This window comes from Anomaloglossus baeobatrachus, chromosome 6 (genome assembly GCF_048569485.1).
Source record: "Anomaloglossus baeobatrachus isolate aAnoBae1 chromosome 6, aAnoBae1.hap1, whole genome shotgun sequence".
Taxonomy (NCBI): domain Eukaryota; kingdom Metazoa; phylum Chordata; class Amphibia; order Anura; family Aromobatidae; genus Anomaloglossus; species Anomaloglossus baeobatrachus.
In genome coordinates this window covers 573,619,788-573,639,466 of record NC_134358.1, presented here as the reverse complement: position 1 = coordinate 573,639,466, position 19,679 = coordinate 573,619,788, and the positions used below count along the sequence as shown (strand labels likewise).

The window sequence follows — 19,679 nt, the reverse complement described above, 5'->3', positions numbered from 1 at the left end:
TTTACCTGAAATTTTCATTTCCTGGAGTCCGTCGGCCGCACAAATGTCCCACCCTCTGATAATTATCACTATTGCTGTAAAACCTCCATGGTGTGGGGTCTGCTTACTCCCCTTATGGTAGAGGATGGGGCAGGGTCTACTTTATTAATGATCATGTATTATTGCTAATAACATATCTTCTGTTCTAGCTAGGGATAAGGAGTTAACCCATTGTGTGCTGCCTATGGACTTCAGGAAATTAAAATTTCGGGTAAATTCTGGATCCTGTAGAAAACAAAGAACACAAGATTTCTGTAACGTGTGAACGCAGCCTTAGGCTATGTGCGCACACTGCGTCTTTTTGACGCTGCGTTTTTGTGCATTTTTGGCCGCTAAAAACGCACCTGCGTCGAAAAAACGCGGCAAAAAACGCACGCGTTTTGCCACGATTTGGTGCGTTTTTTTGCTGCGTTTTGCTGCGTTTTTGCTCACTGCGTCTTTATGCGTTTTTTATCAGTAAACAAAAAAAAAGGTCTGATGTCATTTCCTTCTTCAATGTGTTCTTCATTCTCCACTAGTGTATGCAGAAGAGCAGACAGCTGCAGAACTACAAGGCTCAGCATACTCCATCCAATAGTGTATGCAGGAGAGCAGACAGCAGCTGTCGAACTACAAGGCTCAGCATCCTCCTTCCAGGACTGTATGCAAGATTTCTTTGCCCCCCCCCCAAACCAAAAAAATTACATGGGCTTCGCCATATTTTTGTATGCTAGCCGGGTACAGCAGGCAGGTACGGGCTGCCCCCAACACCAGCTGCCTATTTGTACCCGGCTGGGAACCAAAAATATAGGGAAGCCCTTTTTTTTTAAATTATTTCATGAATTTCATGAAATAATTTAAAAAAAAAAATGACGTGAGCTTCGCCCAATTTTTGAGTCCAGCCGGGTACAACTAGGCAGCTGGGGATTGGAATCCACAGTGCAGGGTGCCCATGCTTTCTGGGCACCCCCGCTGTGAATTGCAGTCCCGCAGCCACCCCAGAAAATGGCGCTTTCATAGAAGCGCCATCTTCTGGCGCTGTATCCAACTCTTCCAGCTGCCCTGAAGCCGGGTGGCTAGCTAGGTAATAATGGAGTTAGGGCTAGCTGTATATTATCAACTGGCCCTAAGCCCGAAATTCATGGTGTCACGCCAATATTAGACATGGCCACCATGAATTTCTAGTAAAGATAAAAAAAACCACAACACACAGAAAAATATTTTTATTAGAAATAAAACACAACACAATTAGTGACTCCATCTTTATTGAAATAAAGAACCCCCCCTCCGCAGTAATCCTGGGTCAGGGTCCCGCGCCGTCCAATCCGGATCCAATATCATCTGATCGGTTTGCTGGAAGGCAAAGCGATCAGATGATGTGTCAGCTTCAAGTGCCTGAATCACATCACACATCAGCTGATTGTATAAAAGCCGATTATACAATCAGCTGATGCATCGGTGCAAAAAAAAATACTCACTTATGTGCTGATTACTGGCAGCTCCTGCAGCGATGGGGCGGGAGTCTGATCCCGTCCGATCGCTGCAGCAGCTGCCGGTAATCAGGGATGAAGTCTCCTGACGCATCCGCTGATACCGGCCGGCTGCCCGCGTCACCGCGATACTTACGATCAGCTGATGCGTCAGGTGACTGCATCAGGTGATCCATCGCCAGGTCCTGCATCCATCGGAGGTTTCCCGGCCGTCTGCACACAGCCGGAGCCGGAGCGGCGATACCGTGACAGAATCTGGGAGCGGGCATGGCACCGGGAGGCTGCAGACAGGTGAGTATAACTTTTTTATTCTTTTTTTCTACTGTTAACTTTTGTTTTCGCAGCCGCTTCCACCTCCCGCCCAGACATGGTGCCGCACGGCAGCATACATGCACAGGACGGGAGGTGGAAGCGGCGGTGACGGTACCGGGAGGATTCACGCTTCTGTATATACTGACAGAAGGAATCCTCTTCCTGTACACGTCACTTTACTACCCACCTCCTGCGTTTATAGCTGCGTTTTTGGTCTTAGAAACGCACCAAAACGCAGCTATTTGCGTTTCTCATTGCGTCTTTCAACATCCCATTGAACTCAATGGATGAAAAGCGCAGTGAAAAACGCGGGAATAATTGACATGCTGCGTTTTTGTGGCACCACAAAAACGCAGCTGAAAAAAAACAGATGTGTGGGGACAGCAAAAATTAAAACTCATAGACTTTGCTGGGGAAGCAAAGTCCTGCAGTTTTGAGGCCAAAAACGCACCCGAAAAACGCGCAAAAACGCCACGAAAAACGCACTGTGTGCACATAGCCTTACAGACACAAAAAAGCAACATGTCACATAGTGAAGCTACATAAAGATGAGAAAGTTCTGGTCTCTACGACTGTGAATGAATGAAAAGTCCGGGGTGTGAGGGACATCCTGAGATATGATGAGAATAATCACATTCCTACATGTCAGTCAGCTCCTCCGTGATGTCACCCCCGTCGCTGCGGCTGCCTGGAGACCCAGCAAATGTAAAACTTAAGGTGTCAAAATCCAATTAGGACAGCTCTTGAGCTAGCACACCCCCTGCGGAGTGAATTGTCCTACACAGGGGTTGAAGGGGAGCTCCAGGTTCATAACCTAACTTCAATCGTCTACTCCAGACGATTCGGAGCCATCAGAAGAGTTTCAATATTGGGGGGTACATCGTCCCCACAAACAACACTGGCATATTTTCATATTCCTGAGGGCCAGACGCCCGTAACACACATTTCGGCAAAATTGTATGATGTGCGTATCCCTCAATAATTAAAAACTGGCCACAGGAAGCCCGCAGGACTCTCATATTTCCTATTAAAACGGAGATTAATTCACAACAATAAAATGAGGGTCATATCTTCCATGTAAGATGCTCAGGGGCAGAGTTATGAGGGAAAACCGAAATCTATAATTTCCCTGGATAAGTAGTAGTACCGCCCTGCGAGGTCACCAGGTGGGAGGGGACAGTCATTTTGTGTGGATTAATAACCACAGTTCGGCCATTTTACGGGGTCTTTACTTGGGGGTCATGTGTACTATACACATGTGAGGAAGTCCATGAAACCCTGGTCAAATGGCGCCCCCCCTGTGGCAAGATGCGTAAGGTAACTGCTTCATCTGACTCTGGTTGTGACCACGTCTTGTCTGTAACTGTATTCTGACATATATATACAGTACAGACCAAAAGTTTGGACATACATTCTCATTCAAAGAGTTTTCTTTATTTTCATGACTCTAAAAATTGTAGATTCACATTGAAGGCATCAAAACTATGAATTAACACATGTGGAATTAAATACTTAACAAAAAAGTGTGTAACAACTGAAAATCTGTCTTATGTTCTAGGTTCTTCAAAGTAGCCACCTTTTGCTTTGATTACTGCTTTGCACACTCTTGGCATTCTCTTGATGAGCTTCAAGAGGTAGTCACTGGAAATGGTCTTCCAACAGTCTTGAAGGAGTTCCCAGAGATGCTTACCACTTGTTGGCCCTTTTGCCTTCACTCTGCTGTCCAACTCACCCCAAACCATCTTGATTGGGTTCAGGTCTGGTGACTGTGGAGGCCAGGTCATCTGGCGTAGCACCCCATCACTCTCCTTCTTAGTGAAATAGCCCTTACACAGCCTGGAGGTGTGTTTGGGGTCATTGTCCTGTTGAAAAATAAATGATGGTCCAACTAAACGCAAACCGGATGGAATAGCATGCCGCTGCAAGATACTGTGGTAGACATGCTGGTTCAGTATGCCTTCAATTTTGAATAAATCCCCAACAGTGTCACCAGCAAAGCCCCCCCACACCATCACACCTCTTCCTCCATGCTTCACGGTGGGAATCAGGCATGTAGAGTCCATCCGTTCACCTTTTCTGCATCGCACAAAGACACGTTGGTTGGATCCAAAGATCTCAAATTTGAACTCATCAGACCAAAGCACAGATTTCCACTGGTCTAATGTCCATTCCTTGTGTTCTTTAGCCCAAATAAGTCTCTTCTGCTTGTTGCCTGTCCTTAGCAGTGGTTTCCTAGCAGCTATTTTACCATGAAGGCCTGCTGCACAAAGTCTCCTCTTAATAGTTATTCTAGAGATGAGAAGGTGTGTCCAAACGTTTGGTCAGTACTGTATATATTCTGTAAATTCCATTCTGTATATATTGTAGTTTCTAGTGTGCCCTGAGGGCTATTAAATATATAATTTAATCTTGAGCTGTTTCTTTTATCTCGATCCTGAATTCCATGTCTGTGTGCTCGGCTTAATAGTTATCATAATCGATTGGTCGCTGTGGATTTATGCCAAGGATCATTGTGGGGTGACCAGTGAGATCGGGGGAGGATTAGATATATTCCGCTCGCAGGAGTCGGGGGAATATATATACCTTATTCTCACCGGGAACCCTTCAATCATTGGCATAGTAGTAGAATAGCAGCCTCATTGCTTATCGTCTGGCAATTCCACAATTGGCCTATCTATAGGAGGGGCGCTAGAGAGCGAGTCACGTGCTCTGTCGGTAAAAAGGGGGGTGTTCCTTCCTCTTCCTCCCCCTTTCCCTGGGGCATCTGCTGAATGTCGCTTACTACCAAATGGGTGTGGCTAGGGGCGTGGTCAACATTTGCCACATAATTTATCCCTCTTGCTGTTCTTCAAAACTTGGTGGTCTGGTTGTAGTGCTTCCTTCCTCTCCCTGGACTAGTCCTGAATCTATAGTAGGGAAAGAAAGGCGCAATAGGGTCTTACCCGATATTTGGGTTTGAAAGGTAGAGAGAATGGATGCACTCACCTGGTCAGGTTGTGCTAGTCACAACCCCTGTGCGTACGTATATGAGTGCTAGGATGGTCCAGCAGAGGCCCCGTCACAGGAAATGGTTGCTGTATAAAATCTGAAAGTAGAAGACGGGTTTCATGCCGTGCCATAAACTACAAAGCTGGAGTATTAGAAGGGTATTCTTTTATTGAGCCATTCCAACGCGTTTCAAAGGCATGTCCGCCTTCTTCAGGGAAAAAGAAACATACCAATACAGAAAAAACAAGTATTTAAATAAATGTTTCCAGTTGAGGCCACGTTCCTGGGAATTACCTCATCTCCCCATAACTCATAGCCACGAGGAGCAAAGCTACGTCATGATCGAAAAAAAGCACAAATCCTGCATGCTTTTGCACATTGAATGAAAAAGAAATATTTCTGTCACGTAAAGTGGAATGATAGATTTTATACAGTGGACTAGTCCTGGACTGAGTTGGTTTGTACCAGCTTACAGGAAGTGTCCCCACTGAGTGGAGAGGCTCCACCCACCATTTCTTTGGCAGTTTGTAGTGACGAGACCGACTACCTAACATTCATATCCACACATCAGCCAGTAGATGGCAGCAGAGTACACAACACAATGCACATTTATCAGTCCTCAGTGTCTACACATACAATGCATTATACATCCCCTAACTCACAGTGGCCATAGTAATTCTGGAGCACATCTACTGCCGCACGACAACTGTTTCACTCAGCAGTGGTAGAACGTGTACTGGAATATCCCACTGGGCAATTATCTGGAATATTAGTAGAATTGTTTATGGAATCTTTGTCCCCAGGTAATCAGTTAATAATATAGTTTTGCTATGTACCTTGCAGTTTGTGGGAGATTTTTAATTACTAATATTTGTTATATTTAGATATATAATATTTAAGGATATATTGTTCTAAAATAATATCAGTGTTTTTCTTGGCAGGTGACTGTAGCAGGAGCTCTGAAGAACATCTGATGTTTTCAAAATTTAAAGCAGATGATCGTAGTATCAGACAAGATGCATATACACACTGTACCGACATCTCCGATATATCCCCGGTTGTTCACTGCATAGATCGATCATCAGATGATTTTAATGAAATATCTCCGAATTCATCACAGACTGTTAAACAAAATAAAAATCACAACAAAGGAAATGCTGTAGTTAAAAGATGTCCTGCAAGGAAGAAGCCATATTCATGTTCAGAATGTGAGAAATGTTTTACTAAGAAATCAGCTCTTGTTACACATGAGAGATTTCACACTGGGGAGAAGCCATATTCATGTTCAGAATGTGAGAAATGTTTTACTAAGAAATCAGCTCTTGTTACACATGAGAGAATTCACACAGGAGAGAAGCCATATTCATGTTCAGAATGTAGCAAATGTTTTGCATTGAAATCAGACCTTGTTGCACATGAGAGAATTCACACAGGAGAGAAGCCATATTCATGTTCTGAATGTGGAAAATGTTTCACTAGGAAATCACAACTTGTTATCCATGAGAGAAGTCACACAGGAGAGAAGCCATATTCATGTTCAGAATGTGGAAAATGTTTTACTAGGAAATCACAACTTGTTATACATGAGAGAATTCACACAGGAGAGAAGCCATATTCATGTTCAGAATGTGAGAAATGTTTTACTAAGAAATTATATCTTGTTGGCCATCAGAAAACTCACACAGGGGAGAAGCCGTATTCATGTTCTGAATGTCAGAAATGTTTTGCACTGAAATCAGCTCTTACTGCACATGAGAGAATTCACACGGGAGAGAAGCTATATTCATGTTCTGAATGTGTGAAATGCTTTACTAGGAAATCAGATCTAATTACACATGAGAGAAGTCACACAGGAGAGAAGCCATATTCATGTTCAGACTGTGGAAAATGTTTTACTAGAAAATCATATGTTGTTATACATGAGAGAATTCACACAGGAAAAAAGCCATATTCATGTTCAGAATGTGGGAAATGTTATACTCAGAGATCAGATCTTGTTACACATGAGAGAATTCACACAGGAGAGAAGCCATATTCATGTTCAGAATGTGGGAAATGTTTTAAAGAGAAAAAAAATCTTGTCATACATGAGAGAATTCACACAGGGGAGAAGCCATATTCATGTTCTGAATGTGAGAAATGTTTTGCAGTGAAATCAGCTCTTACTGCACATGAGAGAATTCACACAGGAGAGAAGCCATATTCATGTTTAGAATGTGAGAAATATTTTACTAAGAAATTATATCTTGTTGCCCATAAGAAAACTCACACAGGGGAGAAGCCGTATTCATGTGCTGAATGTCAGAAATGTTTTGCACTGAAATCAACTCTTACTGCACATGAGAGAATTCACACAGGAGAGAACCTATATTTATGTTCTGAATGTGGAAAATGTTTTACTAGGAAATCACAACTTGTAATACATGAGAGAAATCACACAGGAGAGAAGCCATATTCATGTTCAGAATGTGGAAAATGTTTTACTAGGAAATCAAGTCTTGTTATACATGAGAGAAATCACACAGAAGAGAAGCCATATTCATGTTCAGAATGTGGAAAATGTGTTACTCAGAAATCAGCTCTTGTTATACACGAGAGACTTCACACAGGGGAGAAGCCATATTCATGTGCTGAATGTCAGAAATGTTTTACACTGAAATCAGCTCTTACTGCACATGAGAGAATTCACACAGGAGAGAAGCCATATTCATGTTCAGAATGTGACAAATGTTTTACTAAGAAAATATACCTTGTTGCCCATAAGAAAACTCACACAGGGGAGAAGCCATATTCATCTTCTGAATGTCAGAAATCTTTTGCACTGAAATCAGTTCTTACTGCACATGAGAGAATTCACACAGGAGAGAAGCCATATTCATGTTCAGAATGTGGAAAATGTTTTACTAGGAAATCACATCTTGTTATACATGAGAGAAGTCACACAGGAGAGAAGCCATATTCATGTTCAGAATGTGGGAAATGTTATACTCAGAGATCAGAACTTGTTACACATGAGAGAATTCACACAGAAGAGAAGCCATATTCATGTTCAGAATGTGGGAAATGTTATACAGAGAAAAGAAATCTTGTTATACATGAGAGCATTCACACAGGGAAGAAGCCATATTCATGTTCTGAATGTGAGAAATGTTTTGCACTGAAATCAGCTCTTACTGCACATGAGAGAATTCACACAGGAGAGAAGCCATATTCATGTTCAGAATGTGACAAATGTTTTACTAAGAAAATATACCTTGTTGCCCATAAGAAAACTCACACAGAAGGAGAGAAGCCATATTCATGTTCAGAATGTGGAAAATGTTTTACTAGGAAATCAAGTCTTGTTATACATGAGAGAAATCACACAGGAGAGAAGCCATATTCATGTTCAGAATGTGAGAAATGTTTTACTAGGAAATCACATCTTGTTACACATGAGAGAATTCACACAGGGGAGAAGCCATATTGATGTTCAGAATATCATAAATATTTTATTCAGAAATCAGCTCTTTACAAGCAGAAGAAAAATTTACACAGAAAAGCCTTATTTTAGTTAGATCGTATCAAAAGTACAGGATGTTTTGAGACCTTAGGTTTCCATGATACTTTTACCTTTCTTGAGTGATACTCTTGCTTTTAAAAGGAAGGTGCCTTGTTTTTATATTATTAAAAAAATAAAAAAAACCGTTTGATATGTTTAGTGATGAGTAGAGTTGAGCGATGTTCAATTTCAAATTCGAGTGATTTTGGGTGGTGTTTGAGTCGTTCGACGAACTCCAACGATTTGCTTCAAGTTCGGCAGTTCGAGTTGCCGTTCGATAACGGTTCGAACACCAAAAGCGTAGCTTTTCACAGTAAGGCTATGTGCGTACGTTGTGTATTTGCATGCATCCTGCATCCCCAGCACAATCCCTCTCTATCTTTCCTAATCATTGATCACGGGCACGGCACTGCATGGCTGTCACAAAGCTCTGGGGGCTTTTCCTCTTTTGAAAATGGCTGCCGCTTCATTATTCAATCAGGTATTCCCTGCTTTCCCCGCCCACCAGGGCTAATGATTAGTTGCAGTCACGCCCCCACAATGAGTGACCGCTGTCTCACTGCAACCAATCACAGCCGCCGGCGGGCGGGTCTATATCGTGCAGTAAAATAAATAATAAAAAAAAATGCAGTTTCCCCCCAATTTTGATACCAGCCAAGTTAAAGCTACAAGGCTGGAGGCTGGTATTGTCAAGTTGAGGAGCACCATGTTATGGGGAGCCCACCACCCTAACAATATCAGAAGGCAGCCGCCCGGAATTGCCGCATCCATTAGATGCGACAGTCCCGGGACTCTACTGAGCTCATCCCGATTTGCCCTGGTGCGGTGGCAATTGGGGTAATAACGGGGTTAATCATGGCAGGCGTCTCCCCGAGATACCTTCCATGATTAACCTGTAAGTGAAAGTAAATAAACACACACAGTGAAAAATCCTTTATGTGAAATAAAAGACAAAAAAACACCCCCCCTTTCACCATTATATTAAAATCCCTGTTGGGATGAACTCTTAACCAGAGATCACTAGTTGCCTACTGCCTGGCCTAATTGGTATGGACCAAGTGCATGCGTAAAGAAATCACACCAGACACAGTCGGATATGAAATCTCTTCTTGGTCACAATAAAGATGGCACCGAACAGAGAGAGTACAGAGCATGCGTCCTCTTGTTAAAGGCTAGGGGCGTACACAAGTTCGGATATGCCCATTTAGTGGGACAGTTCATGGGACTAGCCAATGGGGAGATCTGTGTAGTTGATGGGCGGGTCTGACTTCAGTGCATGAATCCATGGTGTCATCTGATCTGTGGGATGGTCCTCTAGCTTGTCCAGTGGGTTTTTCCTTATATGGTGGTCTTCTTACATCTGGACATTCCTTTCATTCCAGGCAAGGTGTGGAGAACAGGAAATGGCAGCCATCTTTATATCTGTGTCATGTATATGATCTGAAACCTGAATTATGTAAGGTAAATCGACATATTCCCACAATCCCTTATCAAGAGGTTAATTAAGTATTTCATCTTATGGCTCTCCTCAACAGTCCCACCTAAATACTTTATTAACCTTCTGACCCTACCATGGTCCTCTAACACATCAGCTCTAATGCTTTAACTGCAATTTTTTTCATTTTGCTATCTACTATACAAGAAATGCTAAGCCTTTGCCCCCACTGGTACAGATTGTTGATCAGAGAGTTAATCACATTTCGCACACACAGTTCACAGAGACATAGGTAACGTCACAGTCCTTAGAACAGACTATTTAATGCCGAAGAGCTCAACTAGATTTTGAGATTAATCGATTAGAAAGAGTAAGGCAAGTGTAAGAATAAGCTTCTTACCGTTATGCTGCAGCTTTTAGCATTACTGTTTCTGAAAGACTGATTCTCAGTCAATATCTGAGTGCTGTCTGCGTCTTTGAGACTTTTCTACCTGAATACACCTAATTGTATCACAACACTAATGGATCTCTTCTTGTCTCGGGTCCCTAATCTACCACCAGGAGGCCTTTAACAAGATTTCCCTTACGCATAGATCCGATTACCTTCAGTAACACAGAGTAGCACTTTATGGCTTCAAATACCAACAAATAAGACAAATACTAGTTACCTACAAGTGTATGTCATCCTTAAAAAGTCACTTAAACCCTTAAAATAATTGGTTGGTTCAGGTCAGATAATGTTTTTCCCACCATGATCCCTTATTTGTGTAATGTTCCTGTACCCATTGTTCCCTTATCATGGTTATTTCCCATGTATCATCCCCAATCTAGAAATTCTCCATAAAGCTGGTGTCACACTAAGCGACAGCGACAACGACGTCGCTGTTACGTCACCATTTTCGGTGACGTAACAGCGACCTTGTAAGTCGCTGTTATGATCGCTGCTTAGCTGTCAAACACAGCAGAAGCAGCGATCATAACGTCGCTGTGCTACATGTGCAGAGAGCAGGGAGCCGCGCTTAGCGCTGGCTCCTTGCTCTCCTAGGTACAGTACACATCGGGTTAATTAACCCGATGTGTACTGCAGCTACATGTCACAGTGCAAAGAGCAGGGAGCCGCGCGCACTGCTTAGCGCTGGCTCCTTGCTCTCCTTGCTACAGTATGCATCGGGTTAATTACCCGATGCATACTGCAGCCACATGTGCACAGAGCAGGAGCCGGCACTGGCAGCAAGAGCGGAGGCTGGTAACCAGCGTAAACATTGGGTAACTAGGGAAAGGTCTTCCCTTGGTTACCCGATGTTTACGCTGGTTACAGCTTACCGCAGCTGCCAGTGCCGGCTCCTGATCGCTTCATTTCGTCGCTCTCTCGCTGTCACACACAGCGATGTGTGTGTCACAGCGGGAGAGTGACGACCAAAAAATGAAGCTGGACATTCAGCAACGACCGGCGACCTCACAGCAGGGGCCAGGTCGTTGCTGGATGTCACACACAGCGACAGCGACGGGACGTCGCTGCAACGTCACAGAAAATGGTGACGTAGCAGCGACGTCGTTGTCGTCGTCGTTATGTGTGACACCAGCTTAAGGTTCTATGTGAGATAATCCAGCACTATGTGTGTTGTGACCCTCATTCTGCTGGTACGATGGACTCTTTACAGCAGCTGTTGTCTCTAGATGGGTTTCCCCTCAAGCTTCATGGAAGTTGCTGTGGTTGTGAAAAGCTGGATCGGCCCATCTGATTCTGACTCAGGGCTCATTCTGACTTGTCTTTTTAGGATCACCCAGTCTCCTGGCTTGAGACCATGTGCTCCTGACACTGATTTAGGATCTGGAATTGGAGGATACACATGTTTAACACATTATATAGGCAGTTGTATATGGCTCGTACATCACTGGTCAGGATATCACACTATATCTGAAGTATCTATGAGACATAATCCCATTGTAGGTGCTAAACCAAAAAGTATCTTATATAAAGATCTAATTATTAAGAAAAAGGAAAACGAACATTTGTTACATGATTTGCCAGCATCCATCATTATCTTGTGGATTATTACATTTTTATGTTATAATCATTAAAATTCTAAACAACATACACCCATGTGATTATGGGCGGCACGGTGGCTCAGTGGTTAGCACTGCAGCCTTGCAGCGCTGGGGTCCTGAGTTCAAATCCCACCAAGGACACCATCTGCAAGGAGTTTGTATGTTCTCCCCGTGTTTGCATGGGTTTCCTCCGGGTACTCCGGTTTCCTCCCACACTCCAAAGACATACAGATAGGGACTCTAGATTGTGAGCCCCAATGGGGACAGTGTTGCCAATGTATGTAAAGCGCTGTGGAATTAATAGCACTATATAAATGAATAAAATTATTATTATTATAGACACAATTAGATATTCCAATAAAGGAGGGGGCAGGGATTGGGGCAATAGCCCTAAACTCTCCCTACCTCGCAGCAGAGGTCGGCACCCTATAAGGCGAATTGGCGCCCCCGCTCACCGACGACTCACCCTCCCTATCCCTACACTGCTAAGCTAATAAGTGCTGCTAATGTCAGTGAGGCAATATAGAAACCGTGAGATACAGGGGATAAAGAGGCATCAATATGCAGTTATATATATCCAATTCATTCCCAAAGATTAAATATTTGCACTCTGTATTTTACATAGCTGTTTGTAGCTTAAATCAATATGATACAGCAAATTCAAGGACCAAACCCTAAAATAAATTAAATATCTCACATGTATAACATGTACCCACTGTAGCAATATAATAATAATAAGGCCAGGTAAAGTCATGAGGAGATCTTGTCCAATCACAGACCCTCCACTGTAAAATAAACACATATTTGTCAGACACTTAGCATGAAAGAATCCTAACGCGTTTCCCCCCTATTCACAGTGGCAGACAGGGGTTAATCAGGGGCATCCCCAGGTACTGTAAGATCTCTATAATGACCTCTGCTATAGAATATGTACTTTTACCACTTTTAGGAACTCCATCTTTACATACCACCAGCACCATGAGTTTTTCAGCAGTAATGCTTTCCACACTGGATATGTTTCAGAGCAGACCTGAAAAGAAATTCACACAACACGCACAAAACTCATATAAACCTACTCATGGTAGATGTATATGACTAAACTGCAATCATTGGAGCAGTAGAGCGGATGAGGGGGGTGTTTTTACGAGGTCTTTACAGTTTTTCTACCTTAATAGGCACACGTCTTACAAGATTGGATGTGTCTGGCCACCTGGGTACTGAGCAGTGGTGCCGCCCATATCTTGTCTATCCCAACACCTTTGTCACATGTGTTACCTGGGCCATTATTGAGTAGAGCACTCATGGCAGAGAAAGCTTACCGCCCTTTATCCACAGACCTTCTTCAGTCACTGGCTCCCTGCGTCTCACACTCCGTTCCTTGCTGAATCGCTTGTTTCTGTAGGGATTTAAGAACACAAGGAGTGACAGATGTCACGGACGATGTGAGGAGCCACCGAGGTATGGTGCTGGTCTGCATTGTTAAAGGACTCTCCACTCTAGGCCCATTCACTGCTTCTTTGTTGTCTGCTCCATCCGTCACCGGTCCCTTTGATAACAGGAGAGCGCCTCCACCTGGACTCACACCCACTCTACGGCCTTTATAGGTTTATCACATCACACTAGAAAAGATCTGCTGCCTATATCCACATTTTTCTATCTTACCCCCCTCCGCTCTACGAACCATAGCGATCGCAAATCTTCATCTCATTCTCCTATTCCGAAGGGAGAAGAGCGAGTGGTTAGATTTTTATTACCTCATGTTGTGTAACCTCAGCATATCCAGTGCAGAATCAACCAGCATCTTGGTATCTGGATCCATCTACGGAAAAACTCAAAATCTGCATTAGCAATGGGCTCATCTGGGACATGTTCAAAACCTGACAATTCTTGTTACATCAGAGCAATCAAGAGATATATGTATATCTGCCGTATCCTCCTCACAGATAAAAATTTGTACCTAACCGGGAACACCATAAATATTGTTTTTATCTATCTTAATAATGGAAAACCCTTTCAATGGCTTTTTAACCTTTGTTTGGACCACAAAAATCTGCATTGCAATCATTCTTTCTATAAAAAGAAAACAGATTATTCAATACATTAAATATAAAACACAGAATGCCATAAATCATCTACATACCTTAAACCAAATAATTGTAATTATTAATAAATATATTAACAAAAATTATTATTATTAACTAATAATAACGTAGCACAACCTCTGGATATTGGATATAGAGGCATTCATATTTGCAAAATTGAGGAGATTATCAACATCTCTGTGATACTGTCCTATAACTTGAAGGGATAAAAGAATCTAGAACAAATAAACTGGCCATGTGGGAACAGATATGAAATAAAAATTAATTTCCCAAACAAATCACCACAAAATGCTGATTTGCCATAGAAAATTATCTAACAGACTTCTGCCTTCTAGGCTTGAATATGTATCAATAAATCTAAACGTGTCCACAGTTAATTTTTATTCCTTTGGGATAAAATTAGTAAAAATAAAAAAACTAGTTTCAGTTACGTTTTCCAATGCAATTTACAATGAATTAAATGCAGAAAGACCTCTTTTTTTTTTTAAAAGAAACATGACCATGTTTGGGCTGCTCTATTCAGAGCTGGCCCACAATAGATTCCACTGTGCAAGGGGAGACAAAAAAATCCTGCTCCACAAGTTTTTAAGATTGCTCCTCCCCCAAAACCAGATGCAAAGAGGCTTCTTCAGCTGCAGGAGACAAGTCAAATATCCCTTCTTCTGTTGGATATATATATATCTTCTATTGATTTATTTATTTATTTTTTAAAACATGCAACTCTCAGGATCAATCTATCAGATCCATAACGTTAATATTTATTATTTACTTCTTTATCATGACCTCTACTGCAAAGGTACGTTATTTAAGAATTTTTATCTTAATGATTTCCTAATCTACCATTTTCAATATTGTAATGGACTTTAACTATTGATCCCCAAGTCTCACACTGCAAATACTCATTTCATCTAATTCCTACTAAAGATGGCTGCACAGCACATGGTCTCCTAAGACCATGTGGGAAGGGAGGGTAAACTGATTTTTTCCTTTGTTCAACTATTCTATAGTCTGTGTTTTATACACACACACACACACACACACACACTTTTATATATATATATATATATATATATATATATATATATTATATACACACATATTCAGATATCTAGTTCTGGTCCAACTACAGTTAAAAACACTCATTTTTTTTCTGTCCAAGCAGTACTCCATCCAATCCATTGTTCAGACATTCAAACAACCTATGGTCTTCTGGTTACCTTACACATCCCCCTACTCACTCTCTGTCTTTGTCTCAATCATGCCTCAGCCATGAGCTTCGTCCACCATTTTGCATCTGTAGGAGTATGTGACAGAGAAAAGGGAAAACTGACCTCACATCTGCTCAAACTCTTTCTCCCCTCTTTTCTATAGTCTGCACTTATACATATATATTTATAAACACACATATGTCCACGATCTAAGTCTAATTATAGATAAAAACACTTATTTTTCTGTCTAAGTATATAGTAGTCCATCCAATCCATTGTTGAAACATTTACAGAGCACATGATCTTCTTCACACATCCCCCGACTCACTTCCTTTTCTTTGTTTAAACCATGCATGCCTCGCCACCATGTGCTTCATCCACCATTTTAAAATCTGACCTAAAATGTCTGCCACCAGGAATAGCACATGGTTTATCACAGTATTGCGGCCTAGAGTCCCCACATCTCAACAAAGTCCACTCTCATCTGGATTTTTCCGACCACAACTACACACAACTTCATCAATTTCTATATCTTTCTCTCAAGATAAACAACACCAAACAAACAATCTTTCATCTATGAAGACCAAGATAAGAACAACAGACAAACAAAAAGATGGGGGAGATGACTCACAACTGAAACACTAAAGAAAACCTAGGGTTTGCAGCATACACTTCCAAACAAGTCCTTGTTCTCCCTCATGGTCCCTGAATATACAAAAACAGCTCTAGTATCACCTCTGACTACAAGGTGTCTATACCAGCCGATTCACTCCATGAAAACACTTTAAAAAGGTTAGATTTATGTATAAAGAAAGGCTCTGCACTCAGTCTAGCTGATCTTGGCACTTACATCTGGTTCTGCACTCAGCCTAGCTGATCTGGGCACTACGCTCTGCACTCAGTCTAGCTAAGCTTGGCACCTACATCTGGCTCTGCACTCAGTTTAGCTGAGCTTGGCACTTATATCTGGCTCTGCACTCAGTCTAGCTGATCTGGGCACTGTGCTCTGCATTCAGTTTAGCTGAGCTTGGCACTACGAAAGCCACAAACCGTATCACAGGCAACCACAAACCATATACTTTACACGTTTTCCAGACACCACTCACAAACCCACTGTTACGTCACCGCCGGAGTCTGCTCCAGCGACTTCTGCTCCGATTGCAAGGTGACACCGTGTTCCTGATGTGGATGGTGCTGGTGATGGGAGAGGAGACGATGCCAGCGGCACCGGTGGGCGCAGGCTCCGATCATCCACTGGGCTGGGTTATCTTGGGATCTGCAGGACCGCTGGCTGACTGTGGGTGGCATGTGTCTTCCAGCTGCAGTTGCCAGCGTTCAGCTACAGCCAATGGGAAGACACCACACCCTTCTTATTCCCCCGCCTGTCACATGACCACTGCCAGAGATAGTTCTGATTTTCCTGGCTCCTGTTATGTCCTATTCTGTTTGGTTATTCCTGTGTGCTGACTTCTGCGTGTTTTCTGACTACCCTCCTGCCTACTGTTTCTGTACCTCGCTGCCCGATCTGGATTTGACCTCTGCTACATTTGCTGACTACGTCATTGCCTGACGATTCTGTCCCTGTTCCGCAATTTCTGGTTTGACCCTGCCTGACGACTACTCTCATCGGACTGCAGCCTTCACAGGTAGTGATCACCAGAGCCCTGTGTAATTCCAAATCCTTGTATAGGGGTTAAAGGGATTCTGGGTTCTGGGGGTCCTGCTTGCTTCCCTCTAGCCTCCCCATTAGAGCCCCTTCTGAGTCTGTGGATCCAGGCAGGCGTTACACACACATGCTCTCTTAACTACCAGTCAATCTCCCCTCTTCACAAATACACAAGAAGCAGCAGGCAACTGAATATGTGACTGTTCTTTTGAGATTAATATGGCCAATAGCCGTGAGACCCGTCTGCCCGTCAACAGATACCCCAACAAACCGGACACAGTCAGGCAATCAGTGCCACACCCCCCCGAGACCACGGGAGGACTACAGATTATGAAAAATCAGCAGACCTACCGAACTCTCATGAGGAGGTGATCAAATTCCTGGGGTGTCCAGCACGTCATGCCATTCCAGTTGCCGGTTCATCAGTGTTTCAGGTGTCTCCGTCTATTGGCCCAACGTTGGGCTCCCCGTTGGGTGCCAATAATGTTGGAGTGAACTCTTAACCAGAGATCACTAGTTGCCTACTGCCTGGCCTAATTGGTATGGACCAAGTGCATGCGTAAAGAAATCACACCAGACACAGTCGGGTATGAAATCTCTTCTTGGTCACAGTAAAGATGGCACCGAACAGAGAGAGTACAGAGCATGCGTCCTCTTGATATAGGCTAGGGGCGTACACAAGTTCGGATATACCCATTTAGTGGGACAGTTGATGGGACTAGCCAATGGGGAGATCTGTGTTGTTGATGGGCGGGTCTGACTTCAGTGCATGAATCCATGGTGTCATCTGATCTGTGGGATGGTCCTCTAGCTTGTCCAGTGGGTTTTTCCTTATATGGTGGTCTTCTTATATCTGGACATTCCTTGCATTCCAGGCAAGGTGTGGAGAACAGGAAATGGCAACCATCTTTATATCTGTGTCATGTATATGATCTGAATCCTGAATTATCTAAGGCAAATCGACATATTTCCCACAATCCCTTGTCAAGAGGTTAATTAAGTATTTCATCTAATGGCTCTCCTCAACATCCCCAAATACCTCCAGGTCCGGCGTAATCCACGAGGTCCCGCGACGCATCCAGCTCTGCTACATGAAGCTGACAGGAGCGCTGTAGAACACAAGCGCTCTGTGTCAGATCCACGGAGCAACTGACGTGAGCCGCGCTGTCAGCGGGGACATCACCGAGCTAATGCCTGCGTGAGCGGTGATGATGGGGGTTGTAGTGCCTGCGTGTGTGCGGTGATGAGTGCGGTACTGCCGGTGTTTGCCTGCCCATCCGCGCATCCATCCGCCCATCCATCCATCCACCTATCCATCCGCCCATCCATCCACCCATCCATCCATCCGCCCATCCATCCATCCAGCCATCCATCCATCCATCCGCCCATCCATCCCTCCGCCCATCCATCCATCCGCCCATCCATCCATCCGCCCATCCATCCACCCATCCATCCCTCCGCCCATCCATCCATCCGCCCATCCATTCGCCCATCCATCAATCCGCCCATATATCAATCCGCCCATCCATCCATCCATCCGCCCATCCATCCACCCATCCATCCGCCCATCCATCCATCCGCCCATCCATCCGCCCATCTATCCGCCCATCCATCTGCCCATCCATCCATCTGCCCATCCATCCATCCGCCCATCCATCCGCCCATCAATCCATCCATCCACCCATCCATCCATCTGCCCATCCATCCACCCATCCATCCGCCCATCCATCCATCCGCCCATATATCAATCCGCCCATCCATCCATCCATCCGCCCATCCATCCACCCATCCATCCGCCCATCCATCCATCCGCCATCCATCCGCCCATCTATCCGCCCATCCATCTGCCCATCCATCCATCTGCCCATCCATCCATCCGCCCATCCATCCGCCCATCAATCCATCCATCCACCCATCCATCCATCTGCCCATCCATCCACCCATCCATCCGCCCATCCATCCACCTATCCATCCATCCACCCATCCGCCCATCCATATCCATCCATCCTCCCATCCATCCGCCCATCCATCCACCCATCCATCCATCTGCCCATCCATCCACCCATCCATCCATCCGCCCATCAATCCATCCATCCACCCATCCATCCGTTCATCCATCCATCCGCCCGCCCATCCATCCATCTGCCCATCCATCCATCTGCCCATCCATCCGCCCATCCATCCGCCCATCCTTCCACCCATTCATCCACCCACCCAGCCATCCATCCATCCGCCCATCCATCCATCCATCCACCCATCCATCCACCCATCCATCCATCCACCCATCCATCCATCCATCCGCCCATCCATCCATTCATCCATCCATCCGCCCATTCATCTGCTCATCCATCCGCCCATCTGTCCATCCATATGCCCATCCATCCATCCATATGCCCATCCATCCGCCCATCCATCCATCTGCCCATCCATCCATCCGCCCATCCATCCATCCGCCCATCCATCCATCCCCCATCAATCCATCCGTCCATCCATCCATCCTCCCATCCATCCATCTGCCCATTCATCCATCTGCCCATTCATCCATCTGCCCATCCTTCCACCCATCCATCCATCCACCGATCCATCCGCCCATCCATCCACCCATCCATCCATCTGCCTATCCATTTATCCGCCCATCCATCAATCCATCCGCATATCAATCCATCCATCCATCCACCCATCCATCCATCCGCCCATCCATCCATCCACCCATCCATGCGCCCATCCATCTATCCATCCATCCATCTGCCCATCCATCCATCCGCCCATCAATCCATCCATCCACCCATCCATCCGTTCATCCATCCATCCGCCCATCCATCCACCCGCCCATCCATCTATCCATCTGCCCATCCATCCATCTGCCCATC

The 19,679-nt window shown here is 44.3% G+C and overlaps 1 protein-coding gene across 1 annotated transcript in view; it reads left to right on the top strand.

Moving 5' to 3' along the window:
- Window positions 1-19,679, top strand: part of LOC142243695 (uncharacterized) — a 541,000-nt gene that overhangs the window by 60,585 nt on the left and 460,736 nt on the right. Inside the window, exon 3 of the mRNA XM_075315856.1 lies at window positions 5,750-8,454. Coding sequence (XP_075171971.1) covers window positions 5,750-8,277 — 2,528 coding nt within the window. The 3' untranslated portion in view covers window positions 8,278-8,454. Of the gene's footprint in view, window positions 1-5,749 lie in introns of the transcript that reaches the window.